Source organism: Parus major, chromosome 3 (assembly GCF_001522545.3).
Source record: "Parus major isolate Abel chromosome 3, Parus_major1.1, whole genome shotgun sequence".
NCBI classification, from domain to species: Eukaryota; Metazoa; Chordata; class Aves; order Passeriformes; family Paridae; genus Parus; species Parus major.
Genome location: NC_031770.1, coordinates 48,537,303 through 48,563,931, shown reverse-complemented (window position 1 = coordinate 48,563,931; position 26,629 = coordinate 48,537,303). Strand labels below are relative to the sequence as shown.

The window sequence follows — 26,629 nt, the reverse complement described above, 5'->3', positions numbered from 1 at the left end:
ACTTTAAAAAAGGCAGGTTTTATGTGCTGTCAGTCTGTTTTCTGAAGCTAATTACTTGCTTTTAGCCAGCCATTAAGTACCTTACAGAAACAGTTTGCAAAATAACCAGAAAACTTAAAAACTCCCAGACAAACAAACAAGCAAAAAACTCCCGCAGCCCAAACCTAAAGTAAAAGCTAACATCAGAACAAAAACAGCAAGCTGGTCACATTAATTTTTATGGGGTCTTCTTTGTCATGAAGGTTTTTGAAGTCATGAAGGGAAATGAAGTGAAAAGTGACCATCTCCTAAGTTCAGTATGTATGTCATCGGATAGCAGGTTACCCTCATTTGGCTTCACTCTCTCCACAGCTGAAAAAGTAGTCAGGGTTACACTGTGAGCTTTTGTGGTTCTGTGTTGTTTTTAAATATGTCTGTGAGCCTTTTCCAGTGTATCACATCCTTTACAGCTATTGTAGGAGATTATGCTGCAGTGAATGTTATTACCAAACACTTCAGCTACCTCAGGCCAAACTGGTAGCAAGGTATTTTGCTGCAATTACCAGTCTGCTTCTTTGATAAATACATGGCTGGCATTTGTTTGCAAGCCCAAAAGAAGGGCTTAAAATATCCCCAAACAAACAAGAAAGTAAATGAAAAACAAACAAATGTAAACCCCTGCAAATCTGATGCTGTGAGGTCAGAACAGTACCAATTTTAGTGCAGGAGAGGAAAGGCAAGGACTGTGAGGTACTCTTTCTCACTTCACAAAGATGTGAGGAAGGGTAGATGGGAGAAAAGGGGTCAGAAATGTAACCTTCATTTGGTAGATGATCACTGAGTTTTTGAGAGAATTGCTTATAGCAGTTAATGTTATCTTGCTCTTGCTTCTTTTTCTGTTGTACTTGTTTTCCAGCCCAGATAGAATTACCCAATTGGCTGCACTGTTATTCTCCCCCTCTGCTCTTTTGAGCCCCCACCTGGAATAGTGCATCCAGATCTGGGGTCCTCAGCACAAGAAAGATGTGGACCTGTTGGAGCAGGTCAAGAGGGGAGCTGTGAGGATGGTTGGGGAATGGAACACCTCTCCTATGAGGAAAGGCGGAGAGAGCTGAGATTGTTCATCCTGAGGAAGAGAAGGCTCCAGGGAGACCTTAGAGCAGCCTTTCAGTACCTAAGGGAGGCTTATAAAACATAGGGAGAGTTTAAAAGGACAGATTGTGATAGGACAAGGAGAAGAAGTTCTGAACTAAAAGAGGAGACATGTAGATTAGGTATTAGGAAGAAAATATTTACTGTAGGGATGATGAGACACTGGCACAAATTTCCCAGAGAAGCTATGGATGCCCCATCCCTGGTAGTGTTCAAAGCCAGGCTGGATGGGGCTTTGAGCAATCTGGTCTAGTGGCAGGTGTCCCTGTCCATGGCAGAGGGGCTGGAACTGGAAAATATTTAAGGTCCCTTCCAACAAAAATAATTTTCTGGTTCTATGATTCATTGTGATGATTGCTGAAGAGCAGTTCACAACATGTCTGAGAATGTCATGTGGATTTTTTTTTCATTTGAGAGATGACATTTATAGTGCAAATGTGCTACTGACTCTTCACAAGCAGCTCAGTATGAGCTTTTAATATGCTTCAACCCCATGTTATGTATATTGTAGCAAGCATACTAATACATTGCAATACATCACAGCTATTTTTTTTTACTTAAAAGTCCTTGCTTCTGTAAAAAAAAAACTCACTTAAGATTATACCACTTGTGTTTTGTCTTTTCCACTTCCTTTTGCAAAAGAAGTTAGAAGAGCTCATTGTTGGCCTTTTATTTTCACCATGCAAACCCCAGATTTTCACAATCACATTTGAATGGTTTTGAGAGAAAAACCCTTCTTCCCCTGTAAAATATCCATTGCATCACCAAGAAGATAAAAATATTTTTCAGTAAAGTGTACCATTTAGTGTTCTGGAAAGCTACAATAATTAATCTTTCTGTGTCCCTCTCCTTGCTTTATTTCAAGCCCTAATTTAGCAACTGCTGTTCAGTTAATCAGGCCTCAATACATTTTGCCACCTTGAAGAAAGAATTCTTACATAAGAATTTGCTTTGCTCTGCATTTGCTCAAAAGTGATAGTCATTTTATAGTATTCTGCTTTATGGTAAATATGAAGGATCCTGTAAACCTAGTGAATTCTCTGTGTGAGCATCCAAAGTTAAGGTCCTCTAATTACACAGACTAAGCAGCTATTTTGATGTTGTACTGAGGTGTGCAATGTCTTTTTATGATGTTTGTGTTCTAGCTTTTTTAAATAAATAGTGTCAAAATGCTGATTTGTCATGGAGAATGGTTTGTTACTATCATGTTACTAAATGAAAGCCACTGGGGTAGTTGTTTGCAGTGTTTGCTACAATTTACACTTGAACAATTATTGTAAATGTTATGCTCAGGCATCTATAGTCACATTTTTTTAAAAAAAAAATCTTATTATTTTTAAAAATCTATTCTTAGTGGACCTGTTGGACCTGAACACAACAAGTGAAGTTTTCAAGCAGCACAAGTTGAGTCAAAACGATCAGCTGATTGGTGTCCAGGATGTGATCAGCTGTCTCACTACCATCTACAGTGGGCTTGAAGAGAAACACAAAGACATGGTGAATGTTCCTCTCTGTGTAGACATGTGTTTAAACTGGCTACTCAACGTGTATGATAGGTAAGAAAGTTGGGTTTTTTTGTCACAGTGTGTACCCCAAGGATTATAAATTATAAAGACTTAAAAATTTCTTTATTGATTTCTTTATTTTTTATCTTTATTCTTTATTTCTTTATTTATTTCTTCATTATCTTCTGATATTTTTGGCTCCATAATGAAAGTGCAGTTGGATGCGGTATGTTTATTACGCTGTCCTGCTCAGCACTGAACTAAGATTACACTGCTTTTATATTACTACCAAAGAAACATTGAAAGGATTTCAAGAAATATGTATGTGAGTAGAGAGCTAGAACACTGCTTAAGCTGTGTTCCTACTATGAATATTCCAAGTTTTCCAGATTGATTGCCATTCATATCAGATTCTTTTTCTGCCGTAGGTGGGGACGGTTTTTCATGTATTTTACACTTAGTCACTTGCATTCATAATCCTGGCTGAGCTCCCTGCCCTGAGTCCTCTACTGAATGGAGGTTGTTGTGATCTCAGCACTAAAGCCTGTCTGTTTCTGGAGGGTCAGCAGTGTCCTAGTTCTGGCTCCATTCCAGCACATGCAGCTCCTGCCGTGGATCAGTTCTGAGGGCTGGTGTTGTTACCTGTCCTTGTCCTGGCAGCAAGGCTGTATTTCCCAAGGGCATTGAGTTTGCCTTGAGAATATTTTGGGATGCTTACAGTAAGAACTTGTGGGTTTATTTAAATACACATTTGCTGTTTCCAGAGAGAGAACTAAGTCTCAAAAAAAATGGAAGCATCCACTCCAGCAGCCCATTGTGGCTTTGGCCAGTCCTTCCTGAGCCCCTCAACCCTTGTTTCTTCCTCTGGAAATTGAACTCTGCCCTTTCTGTCCTGCCTTATGTCAGTCTGCATGACCTGCAAGCAATCTGCTTTTATTTAGTTGTGCTTTTGAGTCATGAGTTTGTCGCTTATTTTTCTTAGTGGTGTTCACTACTCTTATCTTCCTTGTGTAGTAGAAACTGGGGAAAGACTTGGTTTCCATCAGCTCCTCCATGCCCTAAAATGTGTCTCCTTACATTGCTTCAGCAAAGGTATTTCAGGACTCTACCAGAGCCTCAGTAGTGCAATACAGGTTGTGGTTGCTTCAGTGTGTCTGTTTGAATATCTGCTTGAGTTCAGAGCTATAAACAGAATTGCAAATCAGAATTTCTAAGCTCAATGAAGGTGGTTACAAAATTCATTTTCTTTCTCCCTACTTGAAGCTGAAAAAAGAAAAAGTATTTCTTGAATAGCAGTAAAAATTCTTATACCTGGCTTTGCAAATGGGAGCTTTTGCTTATAGATATATGTGTTATCTTCAATATGTTCATTCAGTGACAAATTCTAACAGTTCATAGATTTTTGCTTTTTTTTTCCCCCTCAGAGGATTACGTATCAGTTCTGCTATACTTTGTGGATATTTTACTTTATTTTGGTTTTAGGGGAGGGGAAGGAGGGAACAGAGTACATAGAACCATTTGTCATTTATGTGCTGGCTACTGGCATTCAAACATTGCTGTTAAACATGTGACATTTCTGTTAGTTGGACTTCTCCCCATTACTGCTGAAAAACTAGAGGGTCCATCAAATATTGACTGGGATTTCTTCCTGTATTTCTTTTTATTTTGGAGAGTTCTGTATTGTGAGTAAATAAACACATCACTTGCAAATAGAGCAGTAGATCAGGTGGATTGCTTGACTTAAATGTTATTGGCAGTGTAGAACAAGAGATATAATAATGTCAGAAATTTTTTTGTAGTTACTGGCTGGGTTTTCTCTTTTTTCAGACTGAAAACAAATCAACTACATTTTCTTCAGCTCACCTTTGCTTCTTCAGTTAGAAGTCAGTTGTTTTATCTGTTCATATTTAAAATGCGCTTAGTAAGCAGCAAACCTTTCTTTCGATAATGTTTCCAGTTTCCCCTATTTCCCCTTGACTATTATGTTGAAAACTTAGTGTAGATAATTCTTCAAGCTCATTAAATACTTGAGTCTTTAAACTTTGAAAAATTGAGGACGAAAAATCAAGGTTTACTGAGAGAAAATTCTGGATTACAGTGTTTTTCCTTGCTCCCCTTTCAAATTCACTCCAGGAAGAAAAAGAAATGCTGAAAGACCAGGCGCCAATTCTAAGCTGGAATTTTGATTTTGTTTTCTAAACTGGCCTTTATAAAAGAGCTAATTTGTGTCTTGGCATTTCCATTGTATGTATTGCATTGGTGTCATACATATAAAATGTGTCAAGTTGTTAAACTGCCAACAAAAAGCATCTGTTAGTCACATGCTGCTAACCTGAGATTTAATTACAGATTCACAGATTAATGGCAAACTGAATAGTTCTCCAGACTTAACCTGATATGATGTCTTTGGCTCTTAAAAAGAACCAATTTATTTTTAGGAAAGGTCTATTATGTTTTAGTATTTTCTGACACATTAGGAATGATTTATTCTGGGCAGAGGAGAGAAATGCTAAAATTACTCAGTGACTTTTACTACATCAAGGACTCAAAGGTTGTTCCAGACATCAACATCTGCCCTTATAAACATTTTCCAAACTTAAGGTTCTTTGTTTTTGTTAGTCCAAATCCAAAAAAATTCGAAGTTTTTTTTTAAAAAAAAACTAAATTAGAGATAAGTATCTTGATACTTACCATGAAAACTGTGAAGGAATTTTTTTCCTCTGTGAAATACTTTGTCTAGGCCTGTGTTTAAAGCATCCAAAAGCAATAGCTGGTGGTTTTCTTTTCAGTTATATACTGTCAAATTTGCTGAAATCTCCAGACATTGTTTATATAAAAAGGACTGATAGCTTTCAGTTCTAATGGAATAGCTTAACACCTCTTTACATGAGTTGTTTCTATAGATACTGATTTAGGGTGATGATTCATTTCAATTAGAATTACCCATAAAGAAACTTTAATGTGCACTGTTTAAATATTTCACAATGTTTATCTGACTTCCTATTTTCAACTTTTAAATTTTCCTAGGTTTTTTTTTTTAATGCTAGGATACTTTTGATAATGCCTTCTTTTAAATTGAATTTCTTTGGTACATTAGTCTGAGAAGAGTATCTGTGATATCTATGCTGACATTTTCCATATAATCAAAGCTGTCTTTCATGATCATTCTCTGCAGCCCAATCTTCCCCTGAAGAATCACAACTTTGTTATTTATTGTTGCACTCATACACCTGGCAGCTTCTGTCAGCAGGCTGAGTTAATATCCCAGGCCTTACCGGCGTGTTCATTTCAGTAAAATCTGAACTTCTGAGGAATGAGGATGAGACACCTGCTCAGTCAGCCTTAACTTTATGCCCTGGTTTTGACAGTAGCTGATGGAAGTTTTCTGCATGCACTCCAATTGCATCCCCTGTTCATGATGGCTCTCTGGATTCACAGAGCACTCAGTGGGAGCAGCTTAGCAGGCTGTGGTAGCAGTAAGAAGGCTCTGGGAAGGTTCTGGCTCTCTGTAGGGCAGGAAAATGAGCTCCTTTGTCTGACTTGTCTGTGGGTGATGAAGGGGAGGTGTCTGTGCTGACCTGCTCAGATCTACCAGGCTGCCTAGTGGTGCTGGGCCATTCAGATAACTGATTCACTGCAGCCCCAGTGTTGTCTAGGCTTGAGAGCTCTTTGACAAGAGAAGGCTGAATGGCTCTGGGCTCATCTTCATTCTCTAGTTCTCCTTTCTAGTACCTTATACTATTATTTATTAATTTTACTATTGTCCCTCCTTCCCCAGGGACATAGGGCTCCTCTAGACTCTATGTTATAATTTTGTTTTCCAGGATTCTTTATTGTGTATTCCTGCTTGAAGTCTCTTATATTTAATCTTGTTACCTGTCTGACAACATTTTTTTTTTTTTTTAATCTAGCTAACTCCTGTATGCAACTGTGCCCATCACCAGTTGTTCCTTTGGCATTCACATACTTAGATAAAATGCTTGTATATTCTGAGTCTGTGCCATCACAATGCTACAGAATATTTGCATACCATTGTTGGTAAACAGTAGTTTTTATACTTACATTCAACCATTTAGTATTAATTATATTCTGATTAGTACATTTATAGTCTACTGATTTCACAGGCCTCTGTTTTGACTATGGTATAGACTTTGGTGTTTGCCTGACAAGAAGTTTTGGATCCTAATTCTGTGTTAGGAAGTTATCTACAGAAAGGAATAGATTCAGGCTCCCTTTCATCAGGATCAGAGTAAAAAAGTATCTGAACTGCTGAAAGTGGCCTTATCAATTGATTTTGTAATTACAAGCATGCTTGCATTGCTATAATAAGTCTGAATCATGTGCTGACATTTGTGGCATATATGACCCATAAAGTTTTATGAATTAAGAAATTAAAAAGTTTCTTAAACCTTCCCACTCTAAAGCCTTGATTCTTAGGTGTTTGTACATATAGGACAATTGGATGGTTGTGCTGCCATTCAGAGGCACCTTGCAAGACAGCCTTGTGGCAAAGTGGCCTCATAGTCTCCCAGCAGGTCAGGGGAGGTGATCCAGCACTTCTCAGCATTGGTGAGACACATCTGGAGTCCTCGGTTCAGTCCTGGGCTCCCCCAGGACAAAAGAGATGTGGACAAACTGGCATGAATCCAGTGAAGCACCGTGAAGGCAATTAAGGGCTTGGAGTAACTGATGTGTCAGTAGAGGCTGAGAGAGATGAGACTTTTCAACCTGGAGAATTTTCAGGGGGATCTTATCAATGTCCAGAAATACCCAGTGGCAGCAGAAGAGACGATGGAGCCAGGCTTTTCTCAGTGGTGTACAGTGACATGACAAGAGGCAGCAGGCACAACCTGAAACACGGCAAATTTTGATTAAATATATGAAAAAATCAAGATGTTTTTAATGTAAGAGGTTGAACAGTGCCACAAGTTACTTAGAGAAGCTGTTCAGTCGCCATCCTTAAAGATACTGAACTGATGGGATATGATCCAGGAAAACCTGTTCTGCCTGACTGAGCAGGGACATTGCTCTCTGGAGGCCTCTTCTCTTCTCAGTGGTTTTGTGACTCATTAAGCTGGGAAAACTTAAACCATTGGCTTGGAAATGTCAGGACTACAAAGTCTATGGGTTTGGGAGGAAAGAGGGAGTCTATGTGGCATTTGGTTCTGATGTGCTGGGGTTTTTTACTGTATATATATCATTACTGTGCTAATATTTATCTGTTTCCAAGAAAGAGACTAGTGGTGAATGTATTACTCTTTTGAAAAATGTTCTATTACAGGTTTTGTAATTATTTATGTAATGTATTGAGAAAATGCTTTTTGTGTGAAGGAAGTTTTTCAAAGACCTGCAGAAATCTCCTGAAATTAGGAGAACCCTGAAGCCTTGGCAATTGTGCCCTGATCTTTTAGCTGTAAAGTCTCACTTTCTGTCTTTGATAAATGAATGATGTGGTCAGTCCTGAGTTAAATCAAACTCAAATGAATGTTCACTTTTTTTCCCTGATGAATATAAATTTAAAGCACAAACAACCATACACAGGAAGGAATAGGAAAATAACTTTATCAGGGTGTAAAATGAGCCATTTAGATGGCAAGGTATGCCAGAATGATGTAGTGTCTGTGATTGAAAGAGGTAATTTGCAGCTAAGCTTGAATATATAAAAGGTGGCACTTTTATAACATTCTGGAAAATTGGGTCCTGATTTTCCAACTAGGCAGTAAAAGTTATAGATGTTTTTGATTAATTTGGCAATAATTTCTCTGCACCTCTGCTCCATCTTATGGAATGAAGATGCTGCTTTCTAGTGTTACTAGATTAGATGATGTTGTGAAGACAAATGCATTAATATTTGTAAGTTGCTTAGCTAATTTATCAAGAACCCAGGAGTAAATTAATAATTTTGTATTCAGCACAACATCTGTGAAGTAAATCAGACAGCAGACCATATGCTGAATATGGATAGGATAGAAAGAGATACGCAATAACCACTTCAGAAGTAATTAAAGTATATATAACTTCTGTGTGGCAGGAAAGACCAAAGTAAGGTTTGAGGTCATATTAAATTTAGTGTTATCTTACTTGTTGGTGAAAGACCCAGCTAACCTTTTGTGTGTAATATATACAGTTAAACTATTCTGAAGATTTTTTTTTGCCGTGTCTCATTTAAAGACAAATTGTGTCATGTTTTTTTCATTTTGAAAGAATTTTAAGAATATATTCCTGAGTTGATCTTCTGAACTTTAAAATTCTCCTTTTCCACGTAAGCTGTATTTGTTGTTTTCGTGTCTTATCTGAACAGCATTTGCCCTGCAGTCTTAACATTACTTGCTTTGGTACCTACTTATCTGTTCTCAAGCTGCTTCCTTAGGGTTGGACGTATGTTTTTTCATGCTGGACAAGATGAGCATGAAGTGACATTGCTTAAAAAGAATGACAGCTCCAAATCACTGAATTACTGCATATGATTGTCTATTTATGTCCCAATATTGTATATGTCAGAACATTTTAAACATAAAACAAAAAAACCCCTAGAAAACAAAAAATAAATAAAAAAACAACCAAAAAACCCCACAAAAACACAACCCCCCCAAAAAACCCCAAAACAACAACAAAAAAAAAGGAGCAAGAGTTTTTTTAAAAGATAATTACTGTGATAGGAAAACTTGGGGTTTTTTTACAGTCCTTGTGTTTCACACTGAGTAACAGGCCTTCCTGCTGTGTGCTCATATATTTTTTCTGTGTATATTACATTAATAAATCACTTTCAGAACTTTGTAGAACTAAATGTCTGTTCTTTTGTAGTAATACAAGCTATTTTGGCATGTAAAACCTCTTGGAAGGCAAACTGAGCTTTAGTAAGGGAGGAATTCTTAATGCAATTTTTAGTGTTAATAGTTTTTTTGAGATCTGAAGTATATTTTAAATTTAACTCTCCAATGTCTTTGTATTATTCAATAGGCTTGAGTTTGAATGAAATAGAATTAAACTGTACTAAATTGTCTTGTCTTTATTATTTCAGTGGCCGAACGGGAAAAATTCGAGTGCAGTCCCTGAAAATTGGCTTGATGTCTCTTTCTAAGGGCCTTCTGGAAGAGAAGTACAGATGTAAGGAAGAATTTCTTTTACAAACGACTCTGTTAATTAAGTCATGTACAATGACAAAGCGTCTTGCAAAATTTGAAGTAAAATATTTCTCATTCCTGTTGCAAGGCAATTTTCTTTTGAGTAAAAAAGAATTCTTTTTATTATCACCAGTGACAATGGTTAAAGTAGGATTTATATCTTGACTAGAAAGTATTTCTGTCCATTCTGAATTGTCAGAAGTCACAGTACTGCAGTCCTCAAAAGAAAAGGAGAATATAGGTGTGTGGAAGATAGAGAAGTGTTGTTCTCTCTTATATGTGTATATGTTTTGTTTAGGGATAAACCAGGCAAGTTAGTGCTGATTGCATCAGATTGATAAGATAAAGCAAGGAAATACATCAAAATCCTGCAGTTGTATTTAGTGGTCTATGAGAAAGTCTGAACTCTGAAAATATTGGTTTTCCAGTATATGTGCTTTCTGCCAGAATTGCACAATCAAAGTTTAAATTATGTTGATTTTAGTAATCTCACAAGCTTGACAAATACTGAGTTAATATAAAAATATTTCACAAAAATAAATGCAGGATCAGAAGAGAATTGAGTAACTTTGTGGGGAAAAAAGCCCTGACAAATACAGAAAAACAGATGAAGCACTATATTAGAGCATTCTAGATGATGGACATTTACATATTATGCACATAATCTTAAATTTGCTGTTCTTTACATAGTTCCTTGACTTATTTTGGAAACACATGAAAAAAATTATAGAGAGACTGAATTTTCCCCATGTACCTTTGGAGCTCTGTAAAAAATTGTGCTTTCCTTAAGAGCATTTGTAGTCAATCTTGTAAACTTAGGTATTAACACTGAACAAAAGTGGAAGTGTTTTATGCATTGGGACATATTTTTACACCTGAATGACATACTGAGACTTTGGGGTGTTTAGTTTCCTTCTGTCATTTGACATAGACGTGAAGTATTCCTTAACTAAAAAAAGAGCTTGAGGGACATACCTTTGTTCCATAATGACAATTCAGAAAGTAATCTGCTGTTCTTTGTGAAATAAATAGCTTTCATAAAGTGTAGGAGTTAGGCTGTGGATGATAAAGTGACAACCCTAGGAAAAGATGGTTTTAAAAAGCTCCAAAACCTGAGGATACTCCTATTAAATTGCTATTGGTAATATGTTAGTATATAGTTGCCAAATATAGGCACTGAAGCAGAATAAGAAAATTACTAAGACAACTTCATATTTATGTTGTTGCTTTGTGTTTAGTAATAGAATTAAAATGGCAGCTGATGGTGGCTGCAGATTTTAAATCATTTATGTCAACAAGATGGACTTTTACTCTGAAGTATGTGGTGAGAAGTCCTAAAAGGATTAGTAGAGAATAAGGCTCGGAAGACTTTTGTACCAAGTGATTGTAACTTCAACCTGCAATACATCTGAAATTAAAGTAGTTGCTTGCATTCTCAAAGCAGAGAATAAATAGTGAGATAATGATCTGACTATCCTCTGTCAGTCATCCTTTTTGTTGTAACTCCAGCTCTGATCAATGTGCCAGGCTTTGATATCTTTGTTAGCTTTATTGTCCTTATGAACCTTAAAATTGTCACAGAAGAACTCTCCAATCCAAAAGAAATTTTGCTCACAAAGGTAGTGTGTGTCAGGTACTGTTCTTGGCTTGCAGTGGCTTTGAAGTCAGCATTTTGGGGTCCTCTGGCATGAGCTATATCACAGCTCATGTTTGATATGAGTTCTTTTGATTTTGTCGTTCCTTACTACTCACCTCTTGCTGAGAGAAATTTTGTCTTATCTACTGAGTTTTCAGTCCTCGAGTGAAAATTGTAATGTAATTCCTGCGTATTATCAAGAAAGTCACTTGGAAAACAAACAGTGTCCCTAAACATGGGTGCTTAATACTAATGACCTGCCTTTTGATTTTTCCCTTTCTCAAACCAACTCCTGGAATTTGCTGTTTCTTCTAAGCATCTCTGAAGCGTTGGCAATCGCAGGATGCTCCGAGAGTGACAGTCTCAGATGGCCCTGCTAAATAACAGGCCCTGCTAAAAGCTTTGCGCTCATTCTTAGAAGTCCCCTTTGAGTACTGAAAAGTCACAATAAAGTCTCCCTGCAGTCTTCAGGCTGAACAACCCCAACTTTCTCTTCCTTATTTCAAAGTGATGGAACATCTCTCCTGTGATGAGTTTTTTGGCCTTCCTCTGGATCTGTTCTTACAGCTCCACATCTCTCCTGTGCTGTAGACCCCAGAGCCGGACTCAGTGCTCCAGGTGGGGTCTCACAGTAGCAGAGAGTGCAGAATCACCTCCCTCATTTTGCTGGCCAGGTGCTTCTCATGCAGCCCAGGTTGACTTCTTGGGCTGCAAGTGCACTCTGTTGGCACATGGCCAGCTTTTCATCTACCAGCACCCCCAAGTCCTTCTCCACAGGCCGGCTCTGTCCTTCATCCCCCAGCCTGAACTGATACTGGGGGTTGCCCTGACTCAGGTGCAGCACCTTGCACTTGGCCTTGTTGAACCCCACAAGGTTCCCAGGGACCCCTCCTTGAGTTCGTCCAGGTGTGGATGTTGTCCTCTCCTCCAGGTGTGTCAGCCACACCACTCAGCTTAGTGTCACTTGCAGACCTGCTGAAGATGTGCTCATCCCTTCCTCTGCATTATTTATGAAGATACTAAATAACACTGGTCCCAGTACAAACACTTGAGGGACACCACTTGTCATTGTTGTCCATCAGGACTCTGACCTGTTTACCACTACCCTCTGGCTGTGGCCATCCAACCAACTCCTTATCCATCCACCACCATCGAATCCATCTCTCTTGAATTTAGAGAAAATGATGTTATGGGGATGTTAAGGTGTCAAAAGCCTTAAAAAAAAATAGTCCAGAGAAATGACATCCATAGCCACTGTCTTGTCCACTAGTGTAGTCACTCTGTCAAAGAAGGCCATTGGGTTTGTCAGGCAGGATTTTTTGCTGGTGAAGCTGTGCTGCTTCAAATAACCTTCCTGTCCAGTGTTTGCCATAAGAAGCCATATAGTTTCATTTATTTGGTCTTATTTTTCTCTTATTTGTGGTTACGAATCAAGATTAGGTGAAAGAAAACTCTTGTAAATGGGACAGTGTCCATTTGTAACCATGACAGTAATACAGAAATGAAAAGCTTGAGCTGCAGCATTATTGAAGGAAAGGAGGTGTACATGGAAATGGGATGAGATAGTGTCTTTGGTTGATGTTGCAGACCTCTTCAAGGAGGTGGCAGGCCCTACAGAAATGTGTGACCAGAGGCAGCTGGGCCTTCTGCTTCACGATGCCATCCAGATCCCGCGACAGCTTGGGGAAGTGGCAGCCTTTGGTGGCAGCAACATTGAGCCCAGTGTGCGCAGCTGCTTCCAGCAGGTAAGATAAAGACCTTCATGGGAAGAACAAAACAAAACCAAACCTTCTCTGAAGTCTTCAGTTTGACTTGTACACAATGATGTAAAAAGAAGAGAGGAATATAAAAACATCCACTGAATTTCGAACAAATGAATATGCTCCTGCAACTAAGTATGGGAAATTCATGTGACAATGCAGCTGTAAAAGATGGTTTATAGTTTAGGAGAGGATCAAACAAATTATGTTTAGCCAAAAGAATATATAAATCTTCATGATTCTGACAGTGCTGCTCTAAAGCTGTTAAAAAATTTTGTAGCAGCCAATCATCCTGCTTTGCATTGTTCAAAGCAACTTGTTACTGTGAGAAGAATATGCTTTTTCCAGCTGGAACAAGACATGATCTCAACAGAACAAGAAAATGATATTGATAGTAATTTTTGACCTTGTGCACCAGGAAATTATTTAGCATTGTGTTGCTGACAAAAGACCTTGCAGTTGCATGAAAGTTCAAGCGTAGTAGTTTAATACTGCGAGGCTTTATGCAGCAGATCAGAACATGGGATAAAGCTCTTGCAGCCTGCTGTGCAGCTCCACACTAGATGCAGGGGGTTCATGAGGCTGCAAGGAGTGTCTGTCTGTTTAAAGAAGATGACAATTAAAACCAAGATGTTGTAATGAACACAACTATGACTTTTTCAAGGATGCCTGTGGCTCCAGCTATTAGCTAGTGATAGCTATAGTGCTTCAGTGCATTCTTTTTGTGAAAGCAGCTGATTTGAGCATTGTTAGAAATTGTATATGGAATAAAAATACATCATGGTTTATATAAAATTACTGACTTGGATGATTCTGACTTTATTGAATTGGACATTAAAGATTTTAGTGAACTTTCAGAGGATTTCGTTTTTGCTATTCTTTCATAGATGTTTCTGCATTTTTGTCCAGTTCTTTGAAAAATACAGTTATGTTAGCTTTTTTCAAGAACTTTTAGAGTAATTTCTGGAGTCAGACAGTTAGGATTGGAAGAGTGTCCAGGTCATGAATAATTTGGTAGATACTTACAGAAGTTGGTTTGACCAATTAACCATGTAAAGCTTCTCCTGGTGTTTTAACATTGCTGCTCCAGACAATAATAAGGGATGGTGCTTGACTTACCTATCACTGGCCTTGGGTGGTTTCAGTCATACCGAAATAAAGAATTCATTTGTTATTCTCAGACTTTCTGTGTGACAGAGGAATGATCTTTGTCCCTCAAGGATCAAGTGCATCTCCTATGCTATTCCATTATGGGTGGGGTGTACTAGCGAGATAGTGTTTAAATACTTGATGTGTTATTATAATTATACTGATAATGAGGCTGCACTCCTCATCTCTCATGAGTAGTTCTGGTCATTAAGTTAACATAAAGAAAATGTGCAGCTGCATGTCAGTTTTCTCAGCCCAGGAGAAATAAGTATTTTGTTGGTGAGGAAGAAGGTGAGGAAAAAACCCTTTTTTTTCATGCTTCTCCCTGTTAGTACCAAAAATGAACTAGGACCATGAATGTGTAAAGAAACACATGATGGAAAGCCATTGCTTTCCATCATGTGTTTCCATTTAAGAATAACTTTCATTTTAAGTTTTATTTTATTGCTTCCATTGAGCTCAGAAATTCAATTGCTGTTGTTATTGCTGACAAAGTTGATGAATACAATACCTTTATAGCTAGGCTCCTCTGGTGGTTACAACTTAAAGAAAATGTGGAAATGTGTTTGCTTGCTTCTTAAAACAGTTGTGTTAATACATTACCTCTGCTGTATTCTTGCAGAGATTGCCTATAAATGGCAGATTCCATTCTCGTTCTTTATTTTCCTGTTTGTTTTTTGTGTGCGCGTATAATGTTTAATGTGCCAACTAGAAAGAACACCATGGGCTTAGGACACAACAAAAAAAGTGATGGGTCTTGGGGCAATCAGTACACACATGCAAACACTACTGACTTTCAGCATTTTGTCATCAATCTTAACTCAGAAGACAGCCATGTCTTCAGTATGTCTGAACTGCAGAATGTGCTTCCCTTTCATACTCATTTTCCAAGTGCTTTCAGTTGAAAGATGGCTGTACTGTGCATTCTGTTACTTCTTTACTATGTTCTCCATCTTTTTTACCATCTATCTACTCTATCACCGCTGTTTAGTCTTCTATAGTCTTACTGACTTAACTTGTTTTCTTTATTTTAATTGAGGCTATTTCTTGTATCCTGTAGATGATTTTGGATTAAACTGTCAAGGAAAGAATTCATGCAGGTTGTTGGGGTCTTTTTTTCCATAGAATTCTAGGGAAAATCTACTTGTGGGTGTCTGGTTTGGTTTTGATTTTTATTTTTTTTTCCAATTTGGATGTGTTTCTTTTCTGTCCACAGAACCACAATAAGCCAGAAATAACTGTAAAGCAATTTATAGATTGGATGCGCTTAGAACCACAGTCTATGGTATGGTTACCAGTTCTGCACCGTGTGGCAGCTGCAGAAACAGCAAAACATCAGGCCAAGTGCAACATCTGTAAAGAGTGTCCAATTGTTGGATTTAGGTAAGAGAAGAGGTGTTAGGTGCAATGTTTCTCTGAAAATACCCACGTATTTAAGTCTTCCAACAAATGAAGTTCTTTCTGCCTGTTTTTCCACTGTTTTCCTTCTTTAAGGTGGGATCTGTCACCTGTGGTGAGGCCACAGTGTGGCCTGAGCCAGTGCAGTTCTGGCTCATGCAGTGCCACTGCTAGACACCCAGAGTTCCCATGTCTGACAGAGGTACAGGGTGGGATGTCATCAGATGTTTTTGGATTGGTGGATCCAAGAGACAGCAAATGAAGTATATAAATGTGTTCTGTAAGCACAAGATCAAAAGGAGGTGATCAGTAAGAAAACATGTAGACTGTCTGTCTGCTCTCCTGCATATAAGGCTGGGGGAACTAATTTATGCCATGCAGTATGAAACACCCTTCAGCATCAATCTTTTCTTGCCTGAAACAAACACTGACACATTACTGTGATAAGACTTGCAAAGTCCCTGTCTATGTCCCTGAATGTAATCTAACTTTTGTCTTTTCAAAGAAAGGTGTGAATTCTAAAAGAAAATGTTACATGAGGAATATTCTCCATGTTATTCTTCTAAACTGTAGTTGGTACCCTTAGCAAGTATTGCTATGACTGACTTGCATTTGTAAATTGACTGCTCTATGTATAAAGTGATGCAACCTCCATCTTCAAAATCTGCAGTAGAGGCCAGAGCTGGAGTTAAGCATAACTGGCTTCTTCCTCTACTGTGGCCATGGACTCTAATGTATTATCTAGGAAAAATATAAAGCAGTCTATCATGTAAGTGCTCCTAAGATTTTTCTTTAGGTATCTAGGCAGATGAATAAATTTTGCTCATTGTGCTTTCTGTTCTCCATCTTCCTGTTATTTTAGAGGATAATAGTATGAATCTTGAGGTCAGATTCATCTTGCCTAGTTTTAGGAATGTGACTTTAGCCAATCTTATGGGATTGAGCTAGCAACCCTCTTTTTCTTTTTTTATTCTAAGTATAGTTGTGTGAGTATTCGAAAAAGTAATAATCTGTTCAAACTTTGTTGCCTGTCTTAAGAGGAGATTAAATTCTCTAAGTGTTCTTGTCTTTATTATTGTTTGAGAAAGCATAGGATGACAAAGCTCTAGCTCAGCTATGTTATAGTTGTCTAGTTGTACTATCCCTCGTACTGTTTGTAGGAGGGCAGAGAGACAGAAAAGACAGAAAAGAAGACAAAGACCCATTTAGAATGGGTCATTCTAAATAATTTCTACAATGAAGTTAGAGATCTGCGACAGAAAAAGCATCTAGCATCTTTAGCAGAAGGTAAATGTAGCCATTTAATGTAGATTCTCTGAGAAAAGACTATAAACAAGTTGGATCAGCTTCTTTTAAAGTGAACCTTTACATTTATAGCTGCATTCTCTTGCAAAACAAAACATAAAACTCAACAGGGTAAAAATGTGGATGGGTACTGAAAGCTGCTCTCAGGAAGCAATTTAATTTAAACTTTAACTATTCAGTAGCTATTCAATTTGGTTCAGTTAGTTCATTTTAGTTTCATACAAATGATATAACCTCATCCAGTCAGAACAACCATACCATAGAAACAGTGGGTGGAATCTGGAATTGAATCGTTGATTTAGTCTAAATAAATCAATAAATGATGCTCCCAATGATTACATTTAGTACAAGGGATAGTGTAGAAGTTTGTTACCCTATTTACATATTTACATATACACTCTCTTAAAAAACACAACCAAAAGTAAGCAAATAATTGTGTATTTTTAACTGAATTTTAAATTATTCTTACAATTAATGAATTCTTGAGAATTTAATTTCTCAAGAAATTAAAATGTGTGTAGAATTCCTGAGCATCAAAATGATTTACAAACCTTTAATTTTTTGAGTAAAAACTAAAATAAACCAGCCTGGTTTATAAAAGTTTCTTTGAGATAACACATAAATAGATAGAATAAATAATCTTTTCCTCATAAATTGAGGAAAAGAAAAACTAGAGCAATATGGTTTAAAGTCAGTAAAAACCTGAAAATTATAAATTCTTCCCAGTCCATCAATGAAGCTGATACCTGTAAGATTTTCTGCATCAAAACTACTTGGTCAGCAGGTGATTGGCTCACTACACTGATATGGAGACAGGACCTTTTAAATACTCATTGAGGAGTGTAGTGCAGGAAGGTTCTTGGAGGAAGAGGGCTGCAGGTTTCCTGTGTCCCTGCAGCTGCTGCAGTGGTGCTGCTGTCCCTGGGCCTGCAGCTCTGATGAGTGTTAGCCATGCCTCGTTCTGGTGGTGCCCACACACACACTTCCAAGCTCTCTCTGAGCTAATCCCAGCAAACCCACTGTGTCCTTGTGTTCCTGCTGTTGAAAAGCAGGTGACAACATTTCAGAGAGTAATTTGCTTTGTGAGGCTTAATTGGAAGTAAACCTCTAATCACTTTGTTTAATGTCCCCACAGGTACCGGAGCTTAAAACATTTCAACTATGATGTCTGTCAGAGCTGTTTCTTTTCTGGCCGTACAGCAAAGGGGCATAAATTGCATTATCCAATGGTGGAGTATTGTATACCTGTGAGTACTAATTTACTCAGTGTTTCTAATGAATAATAACCCAGATTTGAGGTCTAAATTTTTTTTTCCATAATCTTTGTTACCTAGCCAGGATTTCTTTTTCATATGTTTAATATGCTTGATTTCCTAACTTTCTCTTTGGAAGGCATCAGGAACTTTTCAGGTTTTTCTGATTTTATGTGGGGAATGCTTGGATTCTATACAAATGGATAGCAGTATCCATCTCTGAGAGAACTTAAGCTTCACTTCTGATTGGTAAAACAAAGCTTGAATATTAAGTGTAACTGCTGTTTTTGTGTGCTCACATATATACTCACACAATAAGGGTAAGAACATGTCAGAGAAAAAAGACTTGTTTTACTATTGCTATACCATGGCAAGGAGTATTTAATATTCTAGTAATGCACATTAATATTTTTAGGGGGTCTTTGTTTTCAGCATTTCATGAATGCTTCATTCATGAAGCATTTGCTTGCTTCATGAAAATGTGGTTAGAAATAGGTTGTGTTTCATTCTATTGTGTAACTGCTATTTATTGGGATACGTAAAAGTTGATGTGTAGCTGGAAAAAAATCAACAGAATTGATAGTTTCTAACCAGAAATGGTGTGAGATGTTTACCAGCAGTAGCTGGTACAAAAAATCAACAAGTTACAAACAAAAAATAATTTTATAACACTGTATTTTGACTAATGATGTTTCAAACACAATTTTTTAAGGGGATTCCTAGTTGTCTTTCTTAACTGAAGGAGTGGCTGGGTTGCTACATGCAAATACCACTCTCATTTTTTTATGAGATTGTTGTTTACATTCAAGAATTTAACTCAGTCAGAAATAAATAAATAGGATAATTGGTATGTGCTCTGCATGACAGTGGTGAAAGGTCTGCATGCTCAGAAAAATTCAGACCAGAATGTAACTAGAGCTGATTCAACAGAGCCAATTTTTAATAGTGTTACAAGATTCTGTGGCTTCTTGTAATAGCAAAAATTCATTGAGTTATTTGACTCTTCTGCTGTAGTTGTTGGACTTACTACCTGTGTTTTCCCTCTCTTTTTTTTTCCTGGAGTGTCTTCTATAACAGAATTCAAATTCTATTAGGTAGTGTTTTTACTTCATTATGGTCAGAAAAAATGAGTAATGTTAATGTACTTTCATTAATTCTATAACTAAATGTTAGGATTTTATTGATAAATTGGCATGCCAGGGTATACTCTGAAGAATATTTTTAAAGTAGATTTGTTGTTTTTGCAGCAGGTTATAATGTTTATTATATTTTATCACGTGACTTTTCTAACCTCAGGATTCGGAGGTCTATGAGTAGACATCATTAAAAAGTCACTTTTTTTTTTCCTTCCTATAAACCTCATCTTTAGTGGAAAAGAAATGTTCTTTGTTACTGCCTATAATATGCAGAAAATTCAGAAATTGTGGTGTAAGGGGTGTTGAAATAGATAATGCTGCTGGTCTGCAGGATAAGATATCCTTCCTGTTGAGTTAGTCAAATACAGATTACATTTGTTATGGGGTATTGTACTCTCCCTAGAATATGATGGTATATTTCTGATGAATTCCAGGTTTTGTCTGAAGCAGCAGATTTGATATCTAAGATGGATTTTCAGTTCTTGTTAAACAAGTTCACATTGTGTAAGCCATCTCATTTACAAGGGAAGGCTGACAGACTGAAAAATATATTCTGGAAATGGCTGGAATCCTCTCTGTCCCTGGGAACAGGGATGGCTTGTGTATTACAATGAACATTTCTCTTACTGCTGCAGAAAGAATGTAGTTTTAAAGCAATATTAGGTGTAAAATAAGGTAACATAAGGCAAAAGTCCCTTCTTTCCATGATCTGTAGGAGGAATGAGATGAATCCATTATGGGATAATAAGGGGAGTAAAATGACATTCTTGATTAGACTGAATGAAGGAAGGCCAGTGTAAAAGAGGGAAAAGGAAGGAACTTGGGAAAGTTTTAGGTAGAGCAGAATAAAAGAAATGGCATTTAGGTGATGCATAAAATTAGAGGTCCAGCATCAACCCCTGTTAATTTGGAAGTTGAATATGAGAGCTGGAATTTTATTTGGGTCCTGATGTGAGTGCACTCTGCTTCCTCCATTTCTGTAAAAAGAAATGACCCATTACATGAACAGACCTGTTAGACTTCCATATGGTAGACTTCCATAATCATTACCCACATGCAATCTATTTTAACTAGTCTTATTTGGTCTAGGGATAAAGAATTGATTTCACAAAAAAGAGTCCTGTATTATTTATTCTTGCTATTTGTAATAATTCACTGTGTTTGTTATACTAATTTATTGCTAAACCTCTCTACATACTGAACTAATTTAATGCAATACCTTAGTCAAGAATTGCAAATTTTTTTCATTTAGTAGAATAGCATATATGTTTAAATGGAATAGTGCCTGAAAAATAGCATAGACCTGGGTCTATGAAATAAAAGTACCAAAGGCCACTGAAGTGTTCCTTAGAATCCAGTATATTACAGTACAAATAGCTTGAACAGAAAGAGTACATCCACTCTGCCTTTTCAACTAAATTCAAAGGCTGTTGATAAAATGTTGCTTTCTTGGCCAGTGTTGAAAAGCAGAGTACAAATATATGTACTCATTAAACTGCATTAATAAAATCTAGCTTCAATTTCTTACTTCTAATGCATATTAGTACATTTTTATTAAGAATGCTAGCAATAAGTAGGTTAAAAAAAATGCTTCCATTACTTAAGGTGACATTTAGAACTGGAGCTTAGTCACAGATGGAGGGAAGACCATGCAGTTCAGTGTAGGGTATAAAGAGATTTCTTACAAGTACAGTAAGTTCTTATCAAATTTAAAATAATTTGGAGAATGGGTTAAGAAATATGTCCCATTTTAATGAGTTTTGTGATATTTGTATTAGGTAAGATTTGCTTCATAATTTCAGATTAGGACCATTTACTCCACATAGCTCGGTGTAGTTACTGCATTCTAATCTGTAATGCGGTTTTGCATTTTCCTATCTTGCAACTTAGTTTCTTGATGCTAAAATAAAACTAAAAAAAAACCAAAAACTAGAAAGGCATTATAATGAGTTATGTATTTTCTTTCATCCAGGACTTAAAGATGGGTATGAGAATCATCTGAAAACATAATTATCTCTTAAGTAGTAGAAATGCAAAATTTTTCTAGTTTATTTTTCACCCTTACATATTCTTTCTCTGAAAAGATAGGGAAATAAGACTTTTAATGTAAAATTTTACACCGATGTGTAAAAATATTGTTAGATTTTCCTACCATCTCATTTGGGAATAGTCCTACATAACTACCTACACTGTTTATTTTTAGATTTTTTTAATGGAAATCCTCTCAATAGTGGCACCTGTGTTATATTAATGTGGCTGGGCTTAATGACAGCATACATTAGTGAGGTTCACATCTCTTCTGGGAATCAATTTCTCTGTATGTTAAAATAGCTAATTGGTTTTGTGTTAGGTATAATAAATGTAATTAAGAGAATGATCACTTAGGTGCAGACCAGGTCCTTTTACATAGATAAGTGCAGTGAAAGGAATAAGAATATGGGCCTCCACTATTACTCTTTCTTATAAAAAGAGAATAGTGAGAAATAAGCAAAATTAAATATATATATATGTGTGTATTATAAGTATTCTATACTATTTATTCATGTTTCATATATTTGTTGTAATTTTTGTTATATGTTACTTAATTTAGAGCCCTGCAATTAGTTTATTACAATCTTGGTATTACTTTTTATTAATGAAGACTTGTTCTACTTCCAATATACTGAAAGCATACTCCAACTGGGTTTTTAAGACATATATGGAAAACTTATATTCACCATGCTCATTTTTTTTTTTCACTGCTTTCCATGAAATCTTGGTTTCTTAAGTTTTTATTGGACTACAAGTAATTGTTCCTTAGTTTGTTGCTTATAACTCTTTGTGCATGGCTGGTGTATTGAAGAGCACTGATGCCAGTTTGTCCATTATTACAGATTGTAGCTACTGACATCGTGAGATGTCTTGCTACTGATGATTTTTTTAGTTGTGTGTGGCAGCCATGGATCTGAAATGTTTCTTCCTGAACTTTGTCTTGCTCTGAGAACTGAGATTTTAAATTGAGTTTGAAAGCATGGTCTTTAGGCTGAATTTTCAGTGAAGGAAAGTAATTTTTCTTTGCTTTTGAAGTAGTTCTGTAACAATGGTGCTATTTGTACTATTGATTTGTGTGGAAATAGTCACAGTGTCATGATGTAAGGAAGTGTACAAGGTACCTGCTGGTTTTAATTTAGAAGATAGATTCTACACAACAGTGCCTGGCTGTTCTTTTTTTTAAAGAAAAATGTTATAGTACATCTCCCATGGCATGGTTTTGGATTGGACTGTATTTTTTGGTTATATGCCCAAAAGGGAAAAAAAAATAGAAGACATTTTTCAGAGTTGTACCTTAACTGCATATAAATCAAAATAGTTGTTTCAAATTTGGTCACATTTCACTGATTAGTATTTGCAGTGCTCAGTCAGTACACAGTCATATTAGTCTTCTTTCTGAGAATCAGGTTGCCATACCAGATAAAAAATACACCAGAGGAAAAGCCTTGGTATCTCAGTAGACATTTATTTCTACAATGTGTAGGTATTGAAATTTTCATTCCTTGGCCTTGGGGCAGTGTTGGAGTTACTGTTTTTTTGAGCCCTTTGCATTGCCTCATGTTCCTTCTTTGGATGGTGCAGTGGTTGGAGAGGTGCTTTTTGAGAATGTTTTTGTTAACCCTCCCTGGATTCACTTTTATTAAAATTCAGGGGTTCAAACGGCCCTTGGCCACAAATTTGCTCTGTTTGTTGTCTACTTTTTAAAGCCATGTGTGAGAAACTCCTACCAACACCAGTTTGTTCTACTGTTTTTGTTGCTCATCTGATGTGCATTAGAGAGTTTGTAACTGCATATATTATAAATACATAAAAATATATAGATGGTTATGGAAGTGTTTTTATGTTTTCACAGCAAAGAATAGTTTTCCTGACCTGCCTCTAGGCCACTTTGTAGTAAATTAGGAAAAAGATTACGAAACTGCAGTCTTCCTCTCTATTTTCCACATGGTTGTCCATTGGCTTTGGCACCCTTTGATGCTAACAGGCTTTTCCCAAAGCAGAGGGTACAGGACTGCAGTTTGTAGTCTGTTACAGAGGCTGGACTGGAAGTCTGTAAAAGTTTGTTGCAAATCTTCAGGTAATTCTGGAGATGAATGGCCATGCTTTCTTTACTGCAGTTGCAAGAGAAAATGCTCAATAGTAGCGGCTGGAAGGGGATGTTCTGTTGGAGTAGTCAGCACAGTCTGAGCTCATACACTTTAAAGGCAGACTGTATACTATTGTTTCTTCCTGCAGATCTCTTTATTGCCATTTTTGCCTTGTATTTTATGTCTGTATGTATCCCTGCTTTTTTTAGCAGAAGTTAGCTGAACAGTATTACCAAAGCAGTGCTGCTGTTATTGCTGTGATTATCGCTGGTTAAAGGGATTTTTAAAAGCAGTTGAATAAATTTTAATTTTGTTCTCAGGATAGGCTGGTGGGCAGGCAGGGAGCAGAGAGGAATGGGGCTAAGCAGTTACCAGTTTTGGAAGAAGCTGCATCGGTCACGACCAGTCGAAAAGCTGTGGGGAGGGATAGAAGATGTTGACTGTAACTTGTAAATTTAGGCTTGTGGACTCTTGTGGCTAATCTGTGTCCTAATCTTATTCTGTGGTAGTAAGGAGACCACTGAATCAGTCTGATTTTGTTACTTCAGGCACAAATTTTCTTATCAGGCCTTCCTGTGCTTTTGAAAAGTGTCTGTACACTAGCCACCACTTAATCTGTGCATTTTTTTGACTCTGGAATATTACAAGTGGCAGAATCCTGTAGGAAGAGATAGGGTAACTTGAGAAAATTGTTATGAAAATCTTGCCCATTGCAGCAGAGAAGAGTTTAGCACATACCACTCCCGTCTTGTGGTAGAATTTTCTATTGTAGATCTAGAATGGGAAGCAGTGAGTATTTTGTCAAACTTTGTGAATATAGAGGGCTGTATCTTATCAACTGATTTTTGCCCTTTTTAATTTTTTTTTCTCAAAAATTAAATTCTTGTGCTTTTTAAGACTGGATATAATTATATAATTATATATCTTAAGACTTGAACCTGTTTCAATTTTTCCCCAATTTATAAAGTAATTGGTAAATGCATTTACTGCTGGGAATTTGCTATTATTTTCCAGTAGAAGAGAATTTTTAGGTGCATTAACATTATTATTGTACTCTATCTCATGACACAAAAAAGGCAATTTTAGCATTATTGAAATTTTAAAGTTCTTCCTTTTATTCTTTTTCACGACAGCGCCAGTGGTATTAACCAATAATATTGACATTTAATCCGTACTATTTAGCAATGTCGAGTTTTATTTCCTATTTATTTTTAAGACAACATCTGGGGAAGATGTACGGGACTTCACAAAGGTGCTGAAGAATAAATTCCGGTCAAAGAAGTATTTTGCAAAGCATCCCCGACTTGGCTACTTACCTGTGCAAACAGTATTGGAGGGTGACAACCTGGAGACGTAAGTGTGGTTTATAGAGCAGTTGCTCCTCCAGTCACTGGCCTACTCTGTGAGAAACAAGAAGCTGAAACTCAAAAAATAGCCAACAACAGTTGCAGAGCCTTGTGATATATTATTCTGTATTGTCTCACATTATTTGCAGATCTTCTCTATTACTTTTAAAGTAATGTATTTTATGCTTAGATTTTTATCAGCATTGTATTACAAAGCCATGAGCTGTACAATGTCCATGTCAATGGACACAGCAGGTAATTTTGGTGGGGGCTGAATAGCTGTTTTACAGAGAATACTTTTGAGGAGACTGGGTTTTTGGAACTGCGGTGCTTATTTGATTATGTCAGAATTCCTGGAATTAGAAATGTCTGATTTAATTAGGGTCCCACAGGCTTCAGAAATATTGGTGGCCTAATCAGAGAGAGCACTCTCAGTGTCTCCACGGTATTATTTGTGGCGCTGACAGAAGTGCTCCACTTTATTTACTCACTTGGCAGTTGTCAGCAAAAGGCACTCTTACAAGAGCAAAAATTAAGATGTGTTGACAGGGTGCTAGAATTAGTTTCATGGCTTGACTGTCCCTCACATCCTGGAGTCTGTGGCACAGCTGCATTGTCTGAACACTGCACCACTTAGCAACAGCCCATGTGAGGCTTCAGCAAAGATGCTCTGCATTCACACAGCGGCTCAGCGCCAGTGCCCACAGTCTGAGGGCTTTCATGACTGTAGGGCTGTGCCTTTCATTTGCAGTAAGTAAACAAAACCTCCTCATTAGCAGTTTAAGATACGGGAGGAAGTAATCTGAGAACTGCCTGATTGATGGCTTCTGAGGAAGCAATGCACATTCAGATGTTCAAATGTTACCCACCAGGGTGGTCTTCAGCTGCCACCAACACAAGAAAGCAAGCTGCTTTAATGTGATGAAAGTTTGCCAATGCTGCCAGAAATTGGAATGATAAAACTATAATCACAGGTCAGGATAAAATTCTGTTGGTCCAGTCATGTAGGAAATACACAGATAAATTGTCAGCACCATGCTGAGAAAACTCTTGGTATTGGTTCTCTGCCCTGCAGGTGGCAAAACTCAGTAATGCATTCCTTTTAATAGAAAGATATTAAAGAAAATAAAAAATCTTTTATAGCTATTTGAGTGTGAGAATGTAATACAATATGTATTTACCTCATTATTTTTATGTGTAAGGAAAAGAAGCATTGATAACTGTGAGCTATAGGGGATGGCTTATTGGTGGGGGTTTTGCACCCCACTTTTCTTTTAATACATTTTACTAGTTACTTTGAAATTAAAGTTCCATTGCTTGACCAGAATTTAAATTAATTGATTATGGTTTATGAACTGTAGTTCAATCAATAACACTGATTTGGATTTTTTTTTTAATTGATTTTTATGTAACAAAATTATGTAGGTCAGTCCTTTGTCTCTCCATGACATGTGGAAGTATTTTTTGCTGTCTGTTTTCTACATCAATTGTTACTGGTTCAGGATGGGTTGCTGTTTAAAATATTTTGTGTTTCTCCAGCTTTCTCTTGCTTAAATAGTGCTAAGGTTTTTGTTTCATAGTTTCATTCTTTCCCTCTCTTTTTTTTTTTTTTTTTTTTTTTTTTTTTTTTTTTTTTTTTTTTTTTTTTTTTTTTTTTTGTCTTTCATACAGTCCTATCACTCTCATCAGTATGTGGCCAGAGCAATATGAGTGAGTATGCAGAACTCCTTTATCTGGAAAGTCTCATTTGCCAATTGTTTTCTTTTAG

At 36.9% G+C, this 26,629-nt stretch overlaps 1 protein-coding gene across 5 annotated transcripts in view; it reads left to right on the top strand.

The window, feature by feature from the left end:
- The window catches only part of UTRN (utrophin), a 339,710-nt gene that overhangs the window by 287,777 nt on the left and 25,304 nt on the right, over window positions 1-26,629 (top strand). For all 5 annotated transcript variants that reach the window (XM_015621645.2, XM_015621646.1, XM_015621643.1 and 2 more), the window contains 7 exons: window positions 2,486-2,687; window positions 9,658-9,743; window positions 12,984-13,141; window positions 15,522-15,688; window positions 18,144-18,255; window positions 24,732-24,868; window positions 26,533-26,571. In XM_015621645.2, coding sequence (XP_015477131.1) covers window positions 2,486-2,687; window positions 9,658-9,743; window positions 12,984-13,141; window positions 15,522-15,688; window positions 18,144-18,255; window positions 24,732-24,868; window positions 26,533-26,571 — 901 coding nt within the window. The remainder of the gene's footprint in view (window positions 1-2,485; window positions 2,688-9,657; window positions 9,744-12,983; window positions 13,142-15,521; window positions 15,689-18,143; window positions 18,256-24,731; window positions 24,869-26,532; window positions 26,572-26,629) is intronic.